This window comes from Malaclemys terrapin, chromosome 3, assembly GCF_027887155.1.
Source record: "Malaclemys terrapin pileata isolate rMalTer1 chromosome 3, rMalTer1.hap1, whole genome shotgun sequence".
NCBI classification, from domain to species: domain Eukaryota; kingdom Metazoa; phylum Chordata; order Testudines; family Emydidae; genus Malaclemys; species Malaclemys terrapin.
In genome coordinates this window covers 9,493,445-9,513,983 of record NC_071507.1, presented here as the reverse complement: position 1 = coordinate 9,513,983, position 20,539 = coordinate 9,493,445, and the positions used below count along the sequence as shown (strand labels likewise).

General features: G+C 41.4%; 1 protein-coding gene across 3 annotated transcripts in view; it reads right to left on the bottom strand.

Annotated features, from left to right (window-relative positions):
- PLCB1 (phospholipase C beta 1) overlaps window positions 1-20,539 on the bottom strand; it is a 627,096-nt gene that overhangs the window by 220,667 nt on the left and 385,890 nt on the right. For all 3 annotated transcript variants that reach the window (XM_054022546.1, XM_054022548.1, XM_054022547.1), the window contains exon 4: window positions 11,114-11,254. In XM_054022546.1, the coding sequence (XP_053878521.1) occupies window positions 11,114-11,254 (141 nt within the window). The remainder of the gene's footprint in view (window positions 1-11,113; window positions 11,255-20,539) is intronic.

The following is a 20,539-nucleotide window of genomic DNA, read 5'->3' as shown; positions in this document are numbered from 1 at the left end:
AATCTGGAGATTTTGAAGTAAGATTTTGCTCGTGCCAACAAACTGCTCTCCCAAGTTGGAATCCTCTGAGCTATGGTATTTTTTAAAAGCAGAAAAATGGAATCTTGCAACAAATTTTAATTTCAAGCAAACTGGTTCCATCATAATAAAAGAGCCATATGTTCCTGCTCTCCTTTTGGCTTTGTTCTGTTACCATCATTCATATTTATGTCCTATTAACTTTACTAACAAATCAGGTAGCTGTTATGTGCTCTAGTCAGTAAGTAGCATACAATGTGCAGTATATTTTGAGAGCTCTTGCTCAACTAACACTTTTCTTTCATATATTACATGAATCAGAATTTATACCTACAGGCATTTATCTCAATCTGAAAGATGAGAGCTATTTTTCATGGCAAAAGACAGTACCTAAGTGCTACACATTTTTGAAAACATTTAATTCAAATCAGAACTGAATATGAGTGAAGACAACGTTTTTCGCATGTTTGTTTTTGGCTCAAGATTACCATCAGATGTTGTTGAAGTCGCATGTTTCAGCATCCTCTGGTATGAAATATCTTACGCGTTTCATTTTTTTTTTTAAAGCATGTCTCTGTACTGCTTATTTTATTATTTATTTTACTGCTTATTTTAACAGAAAAGGAAATTTGGAAGAATAAAGAAGTATACTGAAAAACATATCACAGACCATATGGTATCTGGGCACATGCTGTAGATAAACCACTTAAGGCTTATCTACTAGGGGACATTAAGGAAGGTTAATCCAAATTAATGTTTAACATGGATTAGATAAACAGCATTAAAAACTCATGTAGACACTTTTATTCTGAATTAAAGTGGCCTTGATTTGATTTCATTTAATGCTTTTACACACCTTTAGTTAATTCAGATTAACCTTCCTGAGTGTCCCCATGTAGACAAATGAGGGACTGTCCCTCATTTATGGAGGAAATGACAAACTGTTAGCTAAAGGCCTGATCCAAAGGCCAATCAAATGTAGTGGAGTTTTAACACTGACTTCACTGAACTTTGGATCAACTCTCTATGACCTTTCCCTAAGTCACCTTAAATGGGACTGAACAATCAGTGGACGAATACCAGTGCAGACTATGAAACACAAGGAGCTGTGTAGACCAAAGCTATGTGTAGAGTATTTTCTGAAATGTTATTGAATCTGCAACTCCAAGACGAACCACGGTTCCCTATCAAGGGCGGGATTCTCTGAGGAACAGCCTAAGCCAGGTTTACACCACACACTTACTTCGGTATAACTACGTCTCTCAGGGGTATGAAAAATCCACACCCCTGAACGACATATGTTATACTGACTGTAATCCCCCCTATAGACAGTGCTATGTTGGTGGGAGACCTTCTTCCACCGACACAGCTACCGCCTCTCACTGAGGTGGAGTAACTAAACCAACAGGAGAGCTCTTCCTTCAGCTTAGAGTGTCTTTGGTTATGTCTACACTACAAAGTTAAGTCGATTTAAGTTATGTTGACGATCCTCCACTGCTGTAATTAAACTGCTTGTGCATGTCCACACAACGCTCCTTGTGACAGCAAAGCATGCCTGGAATTGGTGCTCTTACATTGATAGAGCAGTGCACCCTGGGTAGCTATCCCACTGTGCAACTCGCCACCATCTGCTGCTGGGTTCTCTGGGAAGGGATTCCAGTGCATCATGGGGGTGGGCTCAAAGTCCCATGATGCAGTTTCCTTCATCCCATCATTCCATGGGCTTCTTGCTATGTTTTGCACTGCTTTTCAACAGCCCATGCAAACTGTGCGCCCACGATCTCTGCCTGAAAGCATGGATCCTGAGCTGCTCTCCAGTCTTGTGATGAGCATTATGAACACAACTTGGCTGATCTTGCAGTATTTCATGGGCTGCGAATCTGACGACACCATGATGTCTGCTCTCTGTGTGGCATGGAAAAAAAACAATTCAAGATTTCTATTGGCATTCATGGAGCAGCTGCACATAGCAGACCATTGATACTGGGCTTGGGAAATAAGCACTGAGTAGTGGGATCGCATTGTGATGTAGGTATGGGATGATGAGCAGGGGCTGCAGAACTTTTGGATGCACAAAGCCACCTTCCAGGAACTGTGCTTGCCTCTGCCCTCTGGCACAAGGACACCAAAATGAAAGCTGCCCTCACGGTGGAGAAGTGAGTGGCGATTGCTGTATGGAAGTTGGGAACTCCAGACTGCTACCGATCAGTTATGCATCAGTTTGGAGTTGGGAAGTTCACCATGTGGGTTGCAGTGATACAAGTGTGCACGACCATTAATTGACTCCTGTTACGAAGGACTGAGACTCTGGGCAATGTGCGAGAAACAGTGGATAGCTTTGCAGTAATGGGATTCCCTATCTGCAGTGGGGCGATAGATGGCACACATGCCCCATTTTGGCCCCAGACCACCTTGCTATGGAATGCATCAAGAGAACGGGCTACTTTTCTATGGTATTGCAAGAGCTGGTTGATCACTGGGGTCATTTCAGTGACATCAACGCAGGGTGGTCAGGGAAGGTGCATGACACACGCATCTTCAGGAACACTGGCCTGTATAGAAAACTGCAAGCAGGGACTTTCTTTCCAGACCAAAAGATTGTGATTGGGGATATGGAAATGCCAATTGTGATCTCGGGAGACCCAGTCTACACCTTGCTCCCTTGGCTTATGAAGCCTTACACTGGAACCCTTGGCAGCAGCAAGGAGCGCTTCAACAACAGGCTCAGCAGGTGTAGAATTAAAGGGTTGCTGGCGCTGCCTTTCTGGCAGGCTAGACTTCAATCCAGAAAATATTCCCATGGTCATAGCAGCCTGCTGTTCGCTGCATAACATTTGTGAAAGTAAGGGAGAAAAGTTTCCTCAGGGGAACAGCCTTGAGGTGGATTGGCTGGCAATTGCTTTTGAGCAGCCAGTTAGCAGGACTGTTAGAACAGGGGGGGGTGGGGAGGCAAAGGAGGCTATTCGAATCAGGGCAGGTTTGAAGGAGCATTTTGACAATAACAATATGTCTTTCTATAATGCATTGAGCCAGGCATAGCATTCTTGCACTGTAGTAGGACCGCTGTAATGATTGCTATGTGTGCATGAAGTTTCCTCTGCAAATGCTCTGATTGCCACTGTGTATGAATTTCAGCAGCAACCATCATGAGTAGGAAACTAATAACGATTCATTTTCTTTCCATAAGTACATTTTTATTCAACAATTATACAAACATTTCTATTACATACAAGGGACATGACAATGAAGAGCACTTTTTACAGTGAGGCTCTCACAGCTGGGTGTATGTCCAGCTGTCATTGTGAAACATGTCCCTGGGGTGCAGTGCATGGGGTACTGTGGTGGATCAGGAACATGTGAGACATGTGTGTGGGGAGTTTGGAGGAGGGCATGGAAGGCAATTCTGAATGGGCTGCAGGAGGAAGTGGCATGGATGTGTTCTGCCTGCAGCGCAATCAGCGACCTCAGCATGTCCATTTGATCCTTGAGCAGCTGTATCATCTGCTCCTGCCCGTTTTCTCCGCTGGCTATCCATTCACTGATATCCTCCCTCCAAGCTCTCTGCTCACTATCAGTAGCATCAGACAATTTCAGCACCTCCCTGAACATGTCTTCCTTACTCCTCCTGGTTCGTCTCCTTATCAGACGGAGCCACTTAGCCGGAGGAGACTCTCATGGCCACATCTGCAGAAGCTAAAGAAACAATAGACAGAGGCACTATTGTGAGTACAATCACAGCCCTGATTCATACAAGTAACATACACCACTTTCTCACATTCCCTTGCCAATCAGACTGCATGGCAAGAACCCTAACCATGGTAAGTTGGGCATGATGTGGAGGGAGTAAGATGGGACAAAGCATGAGGAGGTCTCAGAGGGGGATCATTACAAACTATTTTGAATACAGGCACTGTTTTCTACAAGCTGATATCTCGCTCCTCAGGGTAACCGAGGATGCAAGGGTGCAACTCCTGCATGCACGTGGCTGCAGACTGGGTCCGTATGCTGCTCGCCGTGCGCTGCTTTGGTGCTTGCAGACATAATTGCTGATAGGCGCAGCAAAGTTTCCTACCCTGGGGGGAAGGGACAAGGCAGCCCTCCAAGGAACCTTTGGCAGAGGATTGCAGAGTACCTCCACGAAAGTTTCCTAGAGGTTAGTATGGAGGATTCCCATGACATCCCGGTGTGCATCAACAAACTTTTCTGCAGGGTCCCCTCTGTCTAGCTACATAGGGGAATGAGAGACAGATGCATACGGTGCTACTGTTAGTTATTTCTATCTGTCTTCTACTCTGGGGAAAAAAACCTTAGCTCTACCTCATTTCTCCCTGCAGTATCAAAGCATAACGAGTACTTACCGCAGCTCCCCTCTCCTGTATCAGGCACACCAGAGCTGGATTGCTGGGACTGGCTAGACACCTCTGGAGTTAAAAACAGGTCCTGGCTTGCCACATCATCAGACGACCCTGTCGCCTGACCCCCATCCTCCTCCTACTCCATTTCCTTGTCCACCACTTCGTCCTTGGGGTTCACTCTGCTGGCCGTTGCCGCCAGCCCCCCTGTAGTATCCACAGGGCTCTTGGCAGTGGAAGTGGGGTTGCTGCCAAGGATGGCGTGCAGCTCCTTTTAGAGGTAGCATGTCTTTGACGACACACCACAACGATTGGCTTCCCTTGCCTTCTGGTATGCCTGCCTCAGCTCCTTGATCTTAGCACGGCACTGCTGCATGTTCCGCTCGTACCCCTTCAGCTCCATGCCACGAGCAATCTGCCTGTAGGTATCAAACGTCCTGTGGCTGGAGCAGAGATGCGACTGTACAGCTTCATCTCCCCACAGACCCAGCAGATCTAACAACTCCCGCGTACTCCAGGAAGGCGAGCATTTGCTGTGTAGAGTCACCATAGCTGGCTGGGAAGATGCTACGTGAGCTGTCCATGCTGAGCAAACAGGAAGAGGAATTTCAAAAATTCCCCGGGCTTTAAAGGGGGAGGGGAGCATGTGTACCATGCCTGTGTACCTGTGAACTGATGACCAGAACAGTCATGATGGACATTGTGAGACACCTCCTAGAAGCCAATTAAGGTGACATAAGCAATGCAGTATCTACACTGACACTGTGTCGCTCTAACATCGTCGCAAAAAGCTCTATGCATTCTTGTCCAGGTGTTTTTTCTAGGTCAGAGAATTAAATCAGTGGGAGGAGCATTGCAATGTATACACCTCCATGGGTTTGTCGACAAAAGCTGAATTTTGTTGACAAAACTGTGTAGTGTAGACATGGCCTTCGATAAAGCACTACAGCAGGGCAGCTGCAATGGTGCGGTATTTGTAGTGTAGATCTGCCCTAAGAGAGATCAAGATCACAGAGATAACAGTGAATAATATATTGATGGAGCTCTCTCTCTATGGAATGAGGGCTGAATAATGGTTTGTTATAAACACATCTTGGTCTGAAACAAAAACAAGAATGAGGCAGCTGATACATCTGCCCTTCCTCATTTTGGTATGGTACTTACTCACATACTAGAGCAGTATTATATTATGGCCCTGGTTTTCTTTACATTCAGATCCCTTTTAAACCTCCCTCGCAATGAAAAAGGGCCTAGGACAGAAGAGGGTAGAGTGAAGTCCTTGCCCCAGTCAGTCAATGGGAGTTTTATCATTAACCGCAGTGCAGCCAGAATTTCAACCAAAGTACCCACCAAACAGGCAGATATGATATAAAGGATAACAGCTCAAGCACAAGAAAATGCGGACCACCATCAGTGGAGAAATCATCTCTGGGGATTCCAGGAGGGAAATGGATTTTAAGTAGGAATTTGATGGAGCAGATGGAAGGCATCTGAAGTAGGAGACTGTTCCAATCAGAAAAGACAGCGTGGAAGAAGTTACAAAGCTAAAAGTAGGAGGAGGATATGAAGGTTCATAGTTAGGAGTGAGAAAATAGAGGGAGACGTGAGATCCATCTATCTCTATAGGTTCTTATGTGGTGCCCACCACTGTGGTATTTGAGACGAGAGAAGAGATTATGTGTGAGGCATAGTTGGAAATAGCTCTGAGGATGAGGAACTTGTGAGCTCGATGAAGAATTGAAGTCAGCAAGGAATTTGAGAAGATGAGTGATATGATCAAGGTGACAGATAAGGAAGCTAAATGTAGCAGCATTTTGGACAGGTTGTAGCTGGAGGAGTGGTGGAAGTGAGTTGCAGGTGGATGAGGGTCACAGAGGAGGTTGCATTAATCAAGGGAAAAGATGAGCAAGGCTCTAGCAGTAGGAGAAGGAAGAAAAGGAGGGATTTATAAGATATTGTAGCGAATTTGTATTTGGGGATGGTAGGGAGGTAAACAAGGACAGAGGAACTGGGATACCTCCAAGCTTGTAACATTGGAGACAGCTGAGAGACAGAGAAGAGAGGGAAAGAAAAGGGAATTTAGTGTTATAAATGAGAAGATCAATTTTGGACATAATGAATTTGACACTACAGTGGCATATCTGGGAGGAAACAGAGGGGAAGAGGCTTAGGTTGGAGAGGAAGATTTTGGAGTTGTTAGCATATCAGTAAATCTACTACAAGAGATGGTAGCTCAAATCACCTGGGGAGTAACAAAACTAGCAAGGGAAACAAAACTGCACACAGACATAGAATATACAATCCTTGTGAGAAACAAGAAGGGCATAATGGAGTTGTTAAAACGTGGGCAAGCCAGCAACCAAGTCAGCATCGTAGAGCTAGGGGAACATATGTCATTTCAGATATTAACAGGACACCAACCCCAACATGCCGGCTCTTTCACCATTTATGTTCATTGCTCCTTCCTGCTCTGTCTCCATAACCCTTAAGCCTCTTTCCCTCTAGATCCAGTTGTTCCTTGAACTGCCACACACCGAGCACATGATCTAGCCCTGTCTCAGTTCTCTTTCTATTGGTACTGTTCATTTCCCCAATTTTTATATTGAGGACCTTCCTTTTTGAGCTCCTTATCTGTATAAGTGGGCTGTAGTCCACGAAAGCTTATGCTCTAATAAATTTGTTAGTCTCTAAGGTGCCACAAGAACTCCTGTTCTTCTTTTTGCGGATACAGACTAACACGGCTGCTACTCTGAAACTTATCTGTATAAAACATCTAAATCTTTCTCTTCAACATTTTCTAAGTAAATGGAAAAGAAGGAAATGAAGTTCCTAAAAGATGTAGCACTAGACAAAATAAATTAGGATCTGTCACTGGGAAATAAGAGAGTTGGGAGCTTTGTCTGTCTGGGAAGTCTGATACTGTATAACAGTCTAATGGATGTAGGATAGATGAAAGAGGAATGCAATGGTCAGAGTTGTCTTTAAAAAAAGGTAAGGGAGTCTCTTTCAGACCAGACTGATGATACTTAAAACTCATGTATCATATCAATCACACTAGTGGATGAGACCTGCATAAGTTCCTACGTGAAGAGAAGGAATTTTTGATAGCTTTGAAAACAGATTCCGGAAGAGGAGCATAAAGATGAAGTGAATGCAAGAAATGAAGACTGAAACCATCAGAAAAATAATGATGGGAAACAGCAGGTGTCTGAAGGGGCAGAGATTAGGTTACTGGAGAAAGAAAAAAATGTTTTGAAGACAGTTAATGGAGAGGAAGCCAGAAGCTCCAAGGGTTTTCAAGAGTAGTTCAAATGGAAAGGATCAGACAAAACTGGGCTGGGGAAACGTAGCCCTTGATCATATAGGGAAAGGAGAAAAATAAACAAACACAGAAGGGCTCATTCTCATCTCAATTTCACTGGTTACAGCAAAGCTACTTCTGAGTTACATCAATATATGTCAGAATCAAGCCCAGATGTTGACCCAATGTGTCTGGAATCCCCTGCAAATTCTGCTCCTTGATACACACATACAACTCCTATTTAAATAAACAAGAGTTGCGCTACTAATCCATTTCTTGGATTCCTAACAAAAAAAGGAACAAACAGGCACTCTCTGCATTAACCAGCATGTCTGTTACCTTCAACTCACACCTAGAGAGCATTAAAACTGATTTATTTTACCTATAGAAATGTGAGCAAAACAGTGTATTGTGACTTCATTTTAAATTTTCTAGTTCTTTATTCAAATCATGTAAAGCACGATCAGTATAAATGCTTAGCTTTAGGCTCATATCCTCAATAATTCTATCACAACTCAGAAAACGGAGGTGAGGAACTGAACCTTTTGAACCGAATGACCAGTAAAAGGCTTGAAAATATATTAATTTCAAAAGTTGAATAATAATAAACTCAGATCCTACAGAACTATAAACCTACTCCTGTAAGAAAAAAATTACAATTTGATTATTTAAACTGCTTTGTTAAGATCTTTTTCAAATAATTTTAGTTTACGTTTTTCAGAGTGAGGGTTTTTATCTTGAAAAATAACATACACAGGCTTTAAAAGATTAGATTTTATTGGCAAATGTCAATCAACGTCAATTTCACTGTATGCACAAACCCACAAAAATGTTTCCTTCAATAATAATTGAAATTTACAGCTAGGCGAAATGAGATAAATGCATCTTGAGATCTTTTCAGAGTTTGACTGAAGGATATTTACTTTGTATATTTGACATGTGATGTTGTCAATATGTGTTTTACAGTTATAAAGCTTTAACTTTTTGAATCTCAACATCTACTGTCATTAAATTATTGCTGTCTGACACACCCCACTGCCTAATTCTGCCCATGATATTCCACAACTAAAAATTTAAATCAATAAAAATAAAAAGGCTTAAAACCCATAATTTTTCACAATCTTAAAACTTTACATCAGTACAAATCTAAAATAAGTGCTTAAAAATAAACATAGACGTTATCTGCAGAAAACAGCAAAAAGTAAAAATTGAATTCTGCCAAGCCCAAACATAGGACAGGTGAAAGGTAAAATAGCAAATTGTGCATGCCAGTGACTCGGGGGAGGTTTCCAAAGGCACATATGGCAATTGGGCACCTACTTCCCTTGGAAAGTCAATGGGAGTTAGGTGCCTAATTGCCATCTGGGATTTTGAAAATCTCCTACATTGATAAGGCCCTGATCCTGCAATGAGGTCCACATGAGCAGACCCCATGCCACAGTGAGGCTTTATGTGCGTGCACAGATCTATCTACACTTGTGGAGTTCATTGCACGAACTGGACCTGTGAAAAATTAGTACGGTGTTGTATATACAAGCAGGGGGGGATTTTCACATTGAAATAAGTGGGAGTTTTAGCATGACTTTAATGAGAGAAGAGCTATGTCAGTGCTGAATGCTTTTGAAAATCCTCCTCTCAGGACATACTGCCTGACACAGATCAGTAACAAATGAACTCAACTGGTTTACGTATATGTCAGATTATCAATAAAGATAAATTAAGGGCCTGATTCAGATCTTAGTTACTAAAATCAAAGGGATCAACTCTGGATTTACTGGAGCTCAACCTACACAGAACCTAATTTTATTTACTGTATTTTCACTTTCCATCAATAACTAGGAGATGGGCACATAACAGTATTTCTGAATTTTTCCTTCAGATAGCAAACAGATCATGACTTTGACCCAGGATGGCTAGATTGGAAAACAGAAAAGAAGGGCATACAACTCATCCTGTGTTAGTTCATTTCCACTTTCTTCCAAAGAGTGAGCAGATTTGCGCAGTTCAGCTTTGTTATGCCTTTACATCTTCCTTCAAATTCTTTTTCCATTTATTCATGTTTATTTCAAGTGCTTCCTCCCATGAAGAATAAAACTGTGTTGGGTTTCTTAGCAGCCTAGCTGTACAATGTACCGCGAAGTAACCGTTCTGCATTTTTTATATACTCCAGACCGGTGTTCCCAAAGAGCGCTGCATAGACTACTGTTACTTGTTTTGTTTATACTTCTGCATAACCCAGAAAGGGAGGAACCTGTGGTTTGGCTGAAGGCTTAACCAACCAACCAGCCAGAGGGAGTTTGCAATTGCAGCTGCATGGGAAAAGGTAAGCCATACCCTCACAGGAACAAATGGGTTGCTGCTCAGGTCCTTTCCCACATGGGTTGATGCTCTGCTCAGGTGGTGGGTCTCTGGTGCCAAGGCTGCCCTCCCTCAGAAGATGGTTGGCTGAGTGGCAAAAGGGTGCTGGTAAGTAATGAAAATATCCCCTTCCCTAGACAAAGAGCAGGAGTCTATAAAGACTACCATCCCTGGCCAGTCTAGCGGACTTCATGATCTGCTGGATGAAAAGAATAAGGAACCCTGTTGAGTCCGTGGAAATCTTGGAGCTGAAACTCCATCAGCAGAACAGACTGTCTGTTTGTGTGGAGGTGGGGGTGAAGAATAGCCCTTAATTCCAGTTTGGGGGAAAGCCCCTTGAAGAAAAAAATACTATAATTATAATGAAATGATTGTAGGCTTTTAAGAAGTATTTGAAGACAGGGAACTAAAGCATGTCTTAAAAAAATCTGTTGTATTTTGCTGAATACACACGTTAATTTTATACAACTTGCCTGTACTGTAAAACTGTACAAAAATAGTGTTTACATGTGGTAATGACTAAGAGTGGAGAAAAGCTATGCTAAAAATGTGTGCAGTGCTAACCTTTGCACACACAAGAAAGGTTAGGGGTATAAGCCATGTGCCATTGCTGGCATAACAGTTTATAAATAGGCAGGTGCAGATAAATAGATTCTCAAACCTCAATTCATTACTTGGACCTAGGACAACATTAAAAAGTCAACAGTTTTCACACTGTGGTATCATGGATATCCCAGAATTTCCACAGAACGGGAAATAACATGTGATGGGTGTTGATAAATATTGAATTATTATTGGAAATGCACAATGCATTCTTTGATGCGGAGGCAATCATTCTGGCAGCGCAAAGAGAATAACCAGCAATGTTCTGAGGATAAAGACACCAATGGCTTACAATTTCCCATGAATACTCTCATGAATACACTTTGCTGCTGTGATGCAGTACAGTATATTTCTCTAACAGCAAGCTGATTTCATCCATGAGTGCATCTTAACAATCCCCTCCTTTTCTCTATTCGAATAATAAATAAAACAATAATAATACTCATAAATGTAAATAATGATAACATTGAATGTACAGTACCTTTGCTATTTCGTCTTGAAATGCCACTAAGTTCAAGTATGATATATTGACCAGGTCTGGACCATAGACAACAGTTATCATTCGATTCTCCAGCCGACCTCCTAGGTTCCCAGCATCCAACAGTTCACGCAATTTTGGATCCTGCAAGTAAATATATTTTGAGACAGTAAACATCTGATTTGTAAAATAACTTGCATTTTGAGAGACGTGAACGTTTTAAACATCATCTAAATTTCTGGCCTGGTTCATTCCTCACTGCAAATATCCCAAGTTATCACCTCTGGGAACAGTGAAAGACTTGACCTTGATTTTCCAATAAGCCTGATCTCTGGATGGGTGCAGCGAAGAGGACAGATTATCAGGGCCTCTTAAAGTTTCCCACACATCTGGCCCCCTTAAAGTTAATCATGTGCTTATAAGTGCTTTTTTTAATCACAACCATAGGGCCTGATCCAAAGTCCACTGAAGTCAGTGATTTTAATGGATTTTGGATCAGGCCCAAAGTGGGAAGAAAAGGATTTCAACTGATTTCTTCCCCCACAAAGAATTCAAGCAGAATAATTGGAAACGACACCATCACGTATAACAGAACAATGTACTTTTACTCCACTCCCTTTCCTCCCCCCATGTCCCAAGAGACCTTTTAAGAAAATAATAAAACATATTATTTTAATTGAAAGTTATCATTCAGATATATTTAGTTTGCAGGATTTCCAGTCTCATACTCTTATAGCAATATTAATCTCTAGGAGCAGCGTTGTACAAACAAATGCACACCATTTCTGAATAGTGAAGAGATATTTAATTAATCTTGCAGTTAAATATAGTAACTGAATTTTGGTACTGGTAACACAATCTCTAGCAAGAACCTGTTTCAGGATATTTGTTTATCTCTTGGCTTCCGATGATTTAGACTCCAGCAGTGCCAACCAATGTGCTAGGTCAGCATTTCTCAAACTGGGGTCTGCGGCGCAGGGGGGGGGTTTGGGGATCCCTGAAAATTTTTAAATCAAAATGGGGGTCCTCGGGCTGCTAAAGTTTGAGAGCCTCTGTGCTAGGTGCTTTCCAAACTCAGAACAATGCCCTGAAGAGTTTACAGTCTTTAGACAATGACAGCTGGATGGAAGAATTTTTTTGAAGTCAAACAGGGTGACATTCACCCCTTTGTAGAGGGCTAGCACAATCTGAAAGCGTACGCTTCTTTCAAAGGTAAAATTTTTCAGAATGCTATAGATATAAAAATCAGCCAAGCGAATCAGATCCCTATTGGGTTAAATGAAAACCAACAGTCACATTCCTTCAGCAAAGTTAAGACACAATGAAATCTCTCTAGTGAATTGAATCACTTGTGATCTGTGAAAGACAGATATAATAGCAGCTCCCTTTAGCTCTCATGTAAACTTTTCCCCCATTAAGTAAATGCAATTATTATTCATGCTACCGTTCTTCAAAACACAAATACCCTCTGAGTGACAAACTAAGTGCTGACTGTCCTATATAAATGGGGTTTATTATAGCAGGATGATGAATGTCAGAGTGTGAAAATGACCATTTATCTTGGAAAATAGGGAGATCTCAGCACAGGAGGAATATCAACATGCTAGTAGACATTAATCTAACAAGGACATCTTCTGATAGGTATTACATGCATTTGCATGCATGGCTTATATGTATCTACTGAATGCTTACCCTGGTTCGAAGGAATATTTTGAAGCACCACATGTTAATTGGAAGGAAATAGAAAAACTGTCTTTCACGGGATGCTGAGCTTCTTTAAATATTGGGTACAACGGTAAATTGCGTAGGAAAGGAGACAGAATAATAAGCCTATTCAAATATGTTGTAGATGAGGAATATTATGGTTTGTGCTCTGAACCAAAGCAGACCTCATGGATAAACAAGTTAATGACAGGTTTTCACACCTCAGACACAAACGGCAAAGGAATATAAAAGCAGGAGGTGTGGCCAATGGAGCGTGACGGCAAGAAGAAAAACACAGAGATGATGTCAACTCGCTGCTGGAAGTGGAGAAAAACAGACTGAGAAGAAATGTAGACTTTTCAGTCAGAACACAGGGTGTACAAGGTTTACTCAATCTTTACCGAAGAGTAAAAATAATGCAGGCTGAAGTCCAGCAACAGAGTGGGGCCTATCCAGTTTATTGCACTGAATGCAGCATGTATTAACATGCCCTTGTGGGCAGGAGGTATGTGTGTGCATTCGGTGAAAGCTACTCAGAGCCCTCAGAGTGCAAATACAGGCTCTCGAGACCAGTGGGTCTGAACTAAGGACCTAAGGAAGACAGAAAGGTACAAAAAAGAGACTTTTCAGGACATAGTAGAGCAGTACCTCCCCCAGTTTGACAGCCTCTGTGCTGCTGAGGAGGATAAAAGTCTCAGTGAAGGAAAACATCAAGCTAGAACAGAGGGAAAGAATCCTATCGTTGGGACTCTCCTTACAACTGATGTCATGGTATCCTCTCACACTGAGGATACCCCTACAAGGAAGAGGGCCTCAGTTATTAGGAAGAGACAGGGAACAGTAATGTGGGATTCAATTATTAAAAATATAAATAGTTGGGTTGTGATGACTGAGACAACCGCATGGTGAATTGCCTGACGGGTGTGAAGGTTGTGAGACATCTACATGGTTTTTGAGACATCTAGATAGACTTATGTGCAGTGTTGATCAGAAACTGGAGGTCGTGGTACATGTAGGTACCAACGACAAAAGGAAAGGTGGGAAAGAGGTTTTGGAGTCCAAATTTAGGTTGCCAGGTAAGAGAGTAAAGTCCAGGACCTCCGTGGTAACATTCTCTGAAATGCTTCCAGTTTCACATGAAGAGACAGTTAGACAGGCAGAACTGGAGGGTCTCAAGGCATGGATGAGGCGATGGTATTCAGAGCAGGGATTTTGCTTTACAGATGCTCCCCGGCTTATGCAAGAGTTCCGTTCCAGAATGCCTTGCGTAAGTCGAATTATGTGTAAGTTGGGAATGTATCTCTGACAATTACGCAATTAAGCTTATGGAACTTATGGAACTTTTTCCGTAAGTGCAGATTTCCGTAAGTTGGATTTGCGTAACCCGGAGAGCATCTGTATTAGGAAGGAGGAACCTTTTGGGAAAAGAGGAGCCTACACAGGAAGGATGGGCTCCACCTAAACTAAAACAGAACCAGTCTGCTGGCATGTAAAATTAAAAAGGCTATAGAGGAGTTTTTAAACTAAGGACTGGAGGAAAGCTGACAGGTGCAGAGGAGCACACAGTTCACACAGAGATATCCCTAGGGGAAGATTTATTAAAGGGCATACTGTATATCTTAGTAAAGATGAGAGGACAGTAGTTGATAAAGTACAGGTAGAAACTGAAGAGACGATCAAATGAAAAAGAGTCCCATTCAATTACATTACACGAAGGCAGACAATTAAATATTGACATATTTTATAATGCTTGTATACAAAAGTCTAAGAACTAAAATGGGTGAACTTGAGTGCCTGGTATTAAATGAGGATATTGATATAATAGGCATCACAGAAACTTGGTGGAGCAATGATAATCAATGGGACCCAGTAATACCAGGGTACAAAATATCTAGGAGTGACAGCGTAGGTCATGCTGGCAGAGGAGTGGCACCATACGTGAAAGAAAGCATAAAGTCAAATATAGTAAAAATCTTAAATGACTGAAACTCTACCATAGAATCTCTCTGGATAGAAATGCCGTGCTTCAATAATAAGAGTAGAACAGTAAGAATGTACTACAGACCACCTGACCAGGATGGTGATGGGGACTGGGAAATGCTCCGGGAGATTAGAGAGGCTACAAAAACAGAAAACCCAACAATAATGGGGGATTTCAACTATCCCCATATTGACTGGGTACAGGCCACCTCAGGAAGGGATGCAGAAAAAAAAATTTCTAGACACCATTAATGACCACTTCTTGGAGCAGCTAGTCCCGGAACCCACAAGAAGAGAAGCAATTCTTGATGTAGTCCTAAATGAAGCACAGGATCTGGTCTAAATGGTGAATACAGCTGAACCACTCAGGAATAGCCACCATAATGTAATTAAATTCAATATCCTTGTAAGGAGGAAAATACCAAAGAAACCCACCATGATAGTATTTACTTTCAAAAAAGGAGACCTACACAAAAATGAGGAAGCTAGTTAATTAAAAGGAACAGTCACAAGAGTGAAATGTCTGGAAGCTGCATGAAAACTTTTTAAAAACACCATAATAGAGGCTGAAACTAAATGTATACCCCAAATAAAAAACAACAACAGTAAGAGGACCAAAAATAAAATAAAATACCACCATGGCTATACAAAAGAGTAAAGAGGCAGTTAAGAGACAAAAAGGCATCTTTTAAACATCAGAAGGCAAATCCTACTGAGAAAAATATAAAGGAGCATAAACTCTGGCAAGTCATGTGTAAAAGTGTAATTAGGAAGGCCAAATAAGAGTTTGAAGAGCAAATTGCTAAAGACACAAAAATTAATAGAAATTTTTCTTTAAGCACATCAGAAGCAAGAAGTCTGCCAAACAATCACTGGGACCACTGGATGATCAAGATGCTAAAGGAGCACTTAAGAAAGACAAGGCCTTTGCTGAGAAGCTAAATGAATTCTTTGCATCAGTCTTCACTGCAGAGAATGTCAGGGAGATTCCCACACTTAAACCATTCTTTTTAGGGGACAAATCTGAAGAACTGTCCCAGATTGAGGGATCAATAGAGGAGGTTTTAGAACAAATTGATAAATTAAACAGTAATAAGTCACCAGGACCAGATGGTATTCACCCAAGAGTTCTGAAGGAACTCAAATGTGAAATTGCAGAACTATTAGCTGTGGTATGTAACCTATCATTTAAATCAGCCTCTGTACCAGATGACTGGAAGATAGCTAATGTAACACCAATTTTTAAAAAAGGCTCCAGAGGCGATCCTGACAGTTACAGGCCAGTAAGCACACCGAAAAACATAATCCCAACTATACAGACAAAATGATGGGGTCTAATGTTTGTATCTGGTTATTATTCCTAATGTAGTACATTTATTTAAAAAGTTTATTTTTGATTTTCTGTCAGTCTCAGGCAGAAATAAAGTTGATTTAGCTCTTTGGCAAACATTTTTTTACTGATTATATTAGTAGCACCTCCGCAGGTGAAGCAAGTTAGGCTCTCTTTATTCATCTATAATTTTCTTGTCATGGACTTTCCTTAATTAGCAAAACACTTTAACTACCTATATTTTTCATTATGTTTATTCATAATGTGCTATGAGAGTGCAATAAGGCATTAGCTAATTGCTTCTAAAGTTTAAATCACCAGTTAATACTTCTGCAGAAGAAAACATTCAGAGAGTTCAAGTCCAGGGTTACCAGAAGGGTGCACTGCCATGGGAAAGATAGCTTGGTTAGTCTTAGGCAAGCTGCAGATTGCGTACAGAATCTGTTAAAAGGATAGATTCATTGAAGGTGGGATGTTGGATGAAGGGTCATGTTGGTTGGTTGATCATGGTATTTTTTGCTTTTTGTTTAAGAAATATAAGTGGTGTAAAACTTCCACTTGAGAAAATTCTTTGTGAATCTAATTTGAATGGTATCTGCAGTCTAACAAACTTGAACATTTCATTTAAAACAAAAATGAAGACTATAACCGGTCCTGTCATTGGAGACATTTCTAAACCGGGCAACAAACACCCTCAATAATAATAATGGACACTGTATGAGTAGTATGTTTTTGTGTACATATTCTTCTCAACGTTATTTTTATTTTTGAAGTGTACAATGGAGCCTATGCCACCATTGAAAAAGGCCCTTGAAAATTATGGAAATGAAGAGCCATCTTTGAAAAAGAATTGTGGTAATAGTGACCTGCTGTCAAAACATACTGGATGATAATCCTAGTGGTGGCCATACATCACCAGTGGCCACCACCTGCACACATCAGGAAGCCGCCTGTGCCAGTAGCAGCAGTGCAAGGTTGTGTTAGGCAGGGTTTGTTACTTATTCATGGTGGAATAATAATAGCACCCTTTACACCTGTAGATATTTCATTGGGCAAAATTGGCCAATCGGTGCAGCCTAAACTGAATTCATATTCTCTTACAAACGGTTGGTATTTCAAGTGTAGTTGGTTTTCATTGTACCCATTACCTGAATACTCAGCTGTAATGCATTCTGTCCTTCGCTTTCCATGATGTCACTTTGCTACTCAAAGCAACATGAGACCAGGAGAAAAGACTGGCAACGGAACATTCCTTGAGAGAGGCTTTAAGAAATGGAAAGGTTTTCAAAGTTTGTTCAAACCACATGCACTCAGTTCTAGGCGTGAGAGAGCATCCAGTGGTTCAGGATGAGTTACGGATATGCTCATTTCCAGCCATCATGATGGCATCACTGAAAATCGACAGCACGTCGAAATACTTTTAAGGTATTTCATACTCTGTGCAAGACATGATAGTGCTTTTCAGGCACACGATGAAACACACAACTCCAGCTTTAGAGGAAATTACACTGAAATTCTGGAGCTGGTTGGTTCTACTAAACCCAGCCTTTTGAACTAACTGACAAGCAACTAGGGACATTATACAGCTCACCAGTCCATAATACATTCTACTGCAGAAGTCCTGAGAGAAAGCATTGTTGAAGAGGTCAGACAAGTCAAGTATTTTTATGTTCTTGCTGACAAAACTAAAAATGAATTTAAAAAAAAACAACTTCTGTGTCTCCTAGTGCATAACCACAGAAAAGGAATAATTCAGGAAAGAGCTTGAACGTGCTTCCACATGGAAAACCTAAATGCTGGATCGGTTTCTAACCTGATCCTACAAGAACTACAGCATTTGAAGCTTGTTATCAATTACATTGCTGCCCAGTGCTCTGATGGAGTTTCTGTGCTGAGTGGTCATTTAACAGGAGTGCACATTCGAATTCTAGAAAATGTTACATGTGCTATTTACGGGTTTAACCTTGTTATTGTAGAGACATGTTCTAGCATCACCTAGTATCAGGAAGTCTTTACATTTTCTAAAGGAGGTCCATATCTTCCTCAAGAGTAGTAACAAGCGCCATGAACTTTTCGTTAAAGCACTACAAGAGCTACGCCAGAAGGCACTTAAGCTTGAAACTAGTTGGTTTTTCCATTATGATTCCCTCTAAAAACGGCAAGCAAGATGTGGCAAAGTACTGGAAATATTAGAGGCTATGGAGCAGCAGCTAGCACTGCAAATGGCCTGTTGGAGAGATTGAAGAGCTACTTTTTATTTATTTATTTTTTTTGCTAAGGCGCTTAGTTTGGGGGGGAGGGGGGGGAATAAAGATTTTGAGCAACATATCCTCCAAGCTGGCACAGTTCTTTGTTCCTGGCACAGTGGGTCAGTCATCTGCATATGACATTCCCAAGAGCAGTCAAGAACATATCAAAATTGATTTCTATTACCCTGCGTTGGCCAGAATTCTTGATGAGCTCTAACCTCTAACTCTAGCTTGCTTTCTGCACTAAATGGCTGTAATTTAAATAGTGACAGTTTTCTTGATTATACTGCTCTAAAGACAACAGTAGATCGCTTTGCACCAACAGGCACCCATTTTCACAGTCTTGATGCAGAAGGTGAAGCTGCCAGGATGCAGAGTAGACACAAAAATAATCGAGATCAATTTCTGAATTTTGGAATGTTCTGAACGAGTTACCGAGAGACTATTCGTCTTCATGGTCAACTGTGGACAATGTGTTGAGCCTCTCAGTTTCTATAGCATCAAATGAGAGGTACTTCTCTGGGCTAAAGAGAGTTAAAGATTGCTTAAGATCCACAAAGGCAGAAGAGTGCCAAAGCGATTTGGTGCTTTGGGCCTCTGAGGGTATGTCTACACTGCAAACAGACACATGTGGCTGGCCCATGCTAGCTGACTCGGGCTCGCTCAGGTTTAACGGACGTGTAGACTCTCGGACCCGGCAAGGAGGATCCCGGAGCTTGGGTTGGAGCCCGAGCCCAAACGTCTACACTGCAATTAAACAGCCCCTTAGCCTGAGCCCCCCAAGCCCAACTCAGGTGGTATGGGCCAGCCACAGGTTTTTAAATGCAGTGTAGACATACTCTCAGGGTATGTTTACATAGCCCGTGGCAGCAAGCCTCCCAGCCCAGGGTGAGAGGCTCTCACTGTGATGCTAAAAAGCATCTGTGTAGGTATTGCGGCTTGGGCTGGAGCTCAGGCCCTGAAGGGCCAAGGGGGGAGGGCTTCCGAACCAGAGCTACAACTTAAAGCTACACAGCTTTTTTTTTTAGCATAGCAATGTGAACCCAAGTCTGTCAACTTAGACTAAGGGGTTTGCTGCTGGATGTCAACAATGCCATACGCTATTCTGACCATGCCAAGGCCAAGATGTTATTCACTATTATAGAAGATGTCAGAAAATTTTTTGCGGCCATGTCCTTTTTTAATTTTTTTCCCTTCAAACAGTGTTGTTGTTAGTGAAAAATGCTCCAGCTTCAATCTCTAAAATATATACCTCAGATTCTCACACCTCCACCATGCCTGTCATAAATAAATTATTTCAACAGTACTGAATGAATTGCTTAAACAGTAATAAATCACCAAGACCAGATAGTATTCAACAAAGAGTTCTGAAAGAACTCAAATGCGAAATTGCAGAACTACTAACTGTGGTATGTAACCTATCACTTAAATCATCCTCTGTATCAGATGACTGGAGGATAGCTAATGTGACACTAATTTTTTAAAAGGCTCCAGAGGTGATCCTGGCAATTACCGGTCGGTAAGGGTAACTTGAGTACCAGGCAAACTGATTGAAACTATAGTAAAGAACAGAATTATCAGACACATAGATGAAGATGGTATGTTGAAGAAGAGTTAACGTGGCTTTTGTAAAAGGAAATCATGCTTCAGCAATCCACTATAATTCTTTGAGGGGATCAACAAACATGTGGGCAAGGGTGATCCAGTGGACTTAGTGTACTTGGACTTTCAGAAAGCCTTTGACAATGTACCTCAGAAAAAGCTTTAAAGCAAAGTAAACAGTCATGGGATAAGAGGGAAGGTCCCCTCATGGACCAGTAACTGGTTAATACACAGGAAATAAAGAGTAGGGATAAATGGTCAGTTTTCAGAATGGAGAGAGCTAAATGGAGGGATCCCCCAGGGGTCTGTATTGGGACCACTGCTGTTCAACATATTCATAAATGATCTGGAAAAAGGGATAAACAGTGCAAAGTTTGTAGATGATACAAAATTACTCAAGATAGTTACGTACAAAGAGTCACAAAGGGATCTCACAGAACTGGGTAACTGGGCAACAAATGACCGATGAAATTCAATGTTGATGAATGCAAAGTAGTGCACATTATATAAAATGGCGCGTTCTAAACCATCTGTTATCACTGAAGAAACAGATCTTGGATTCAT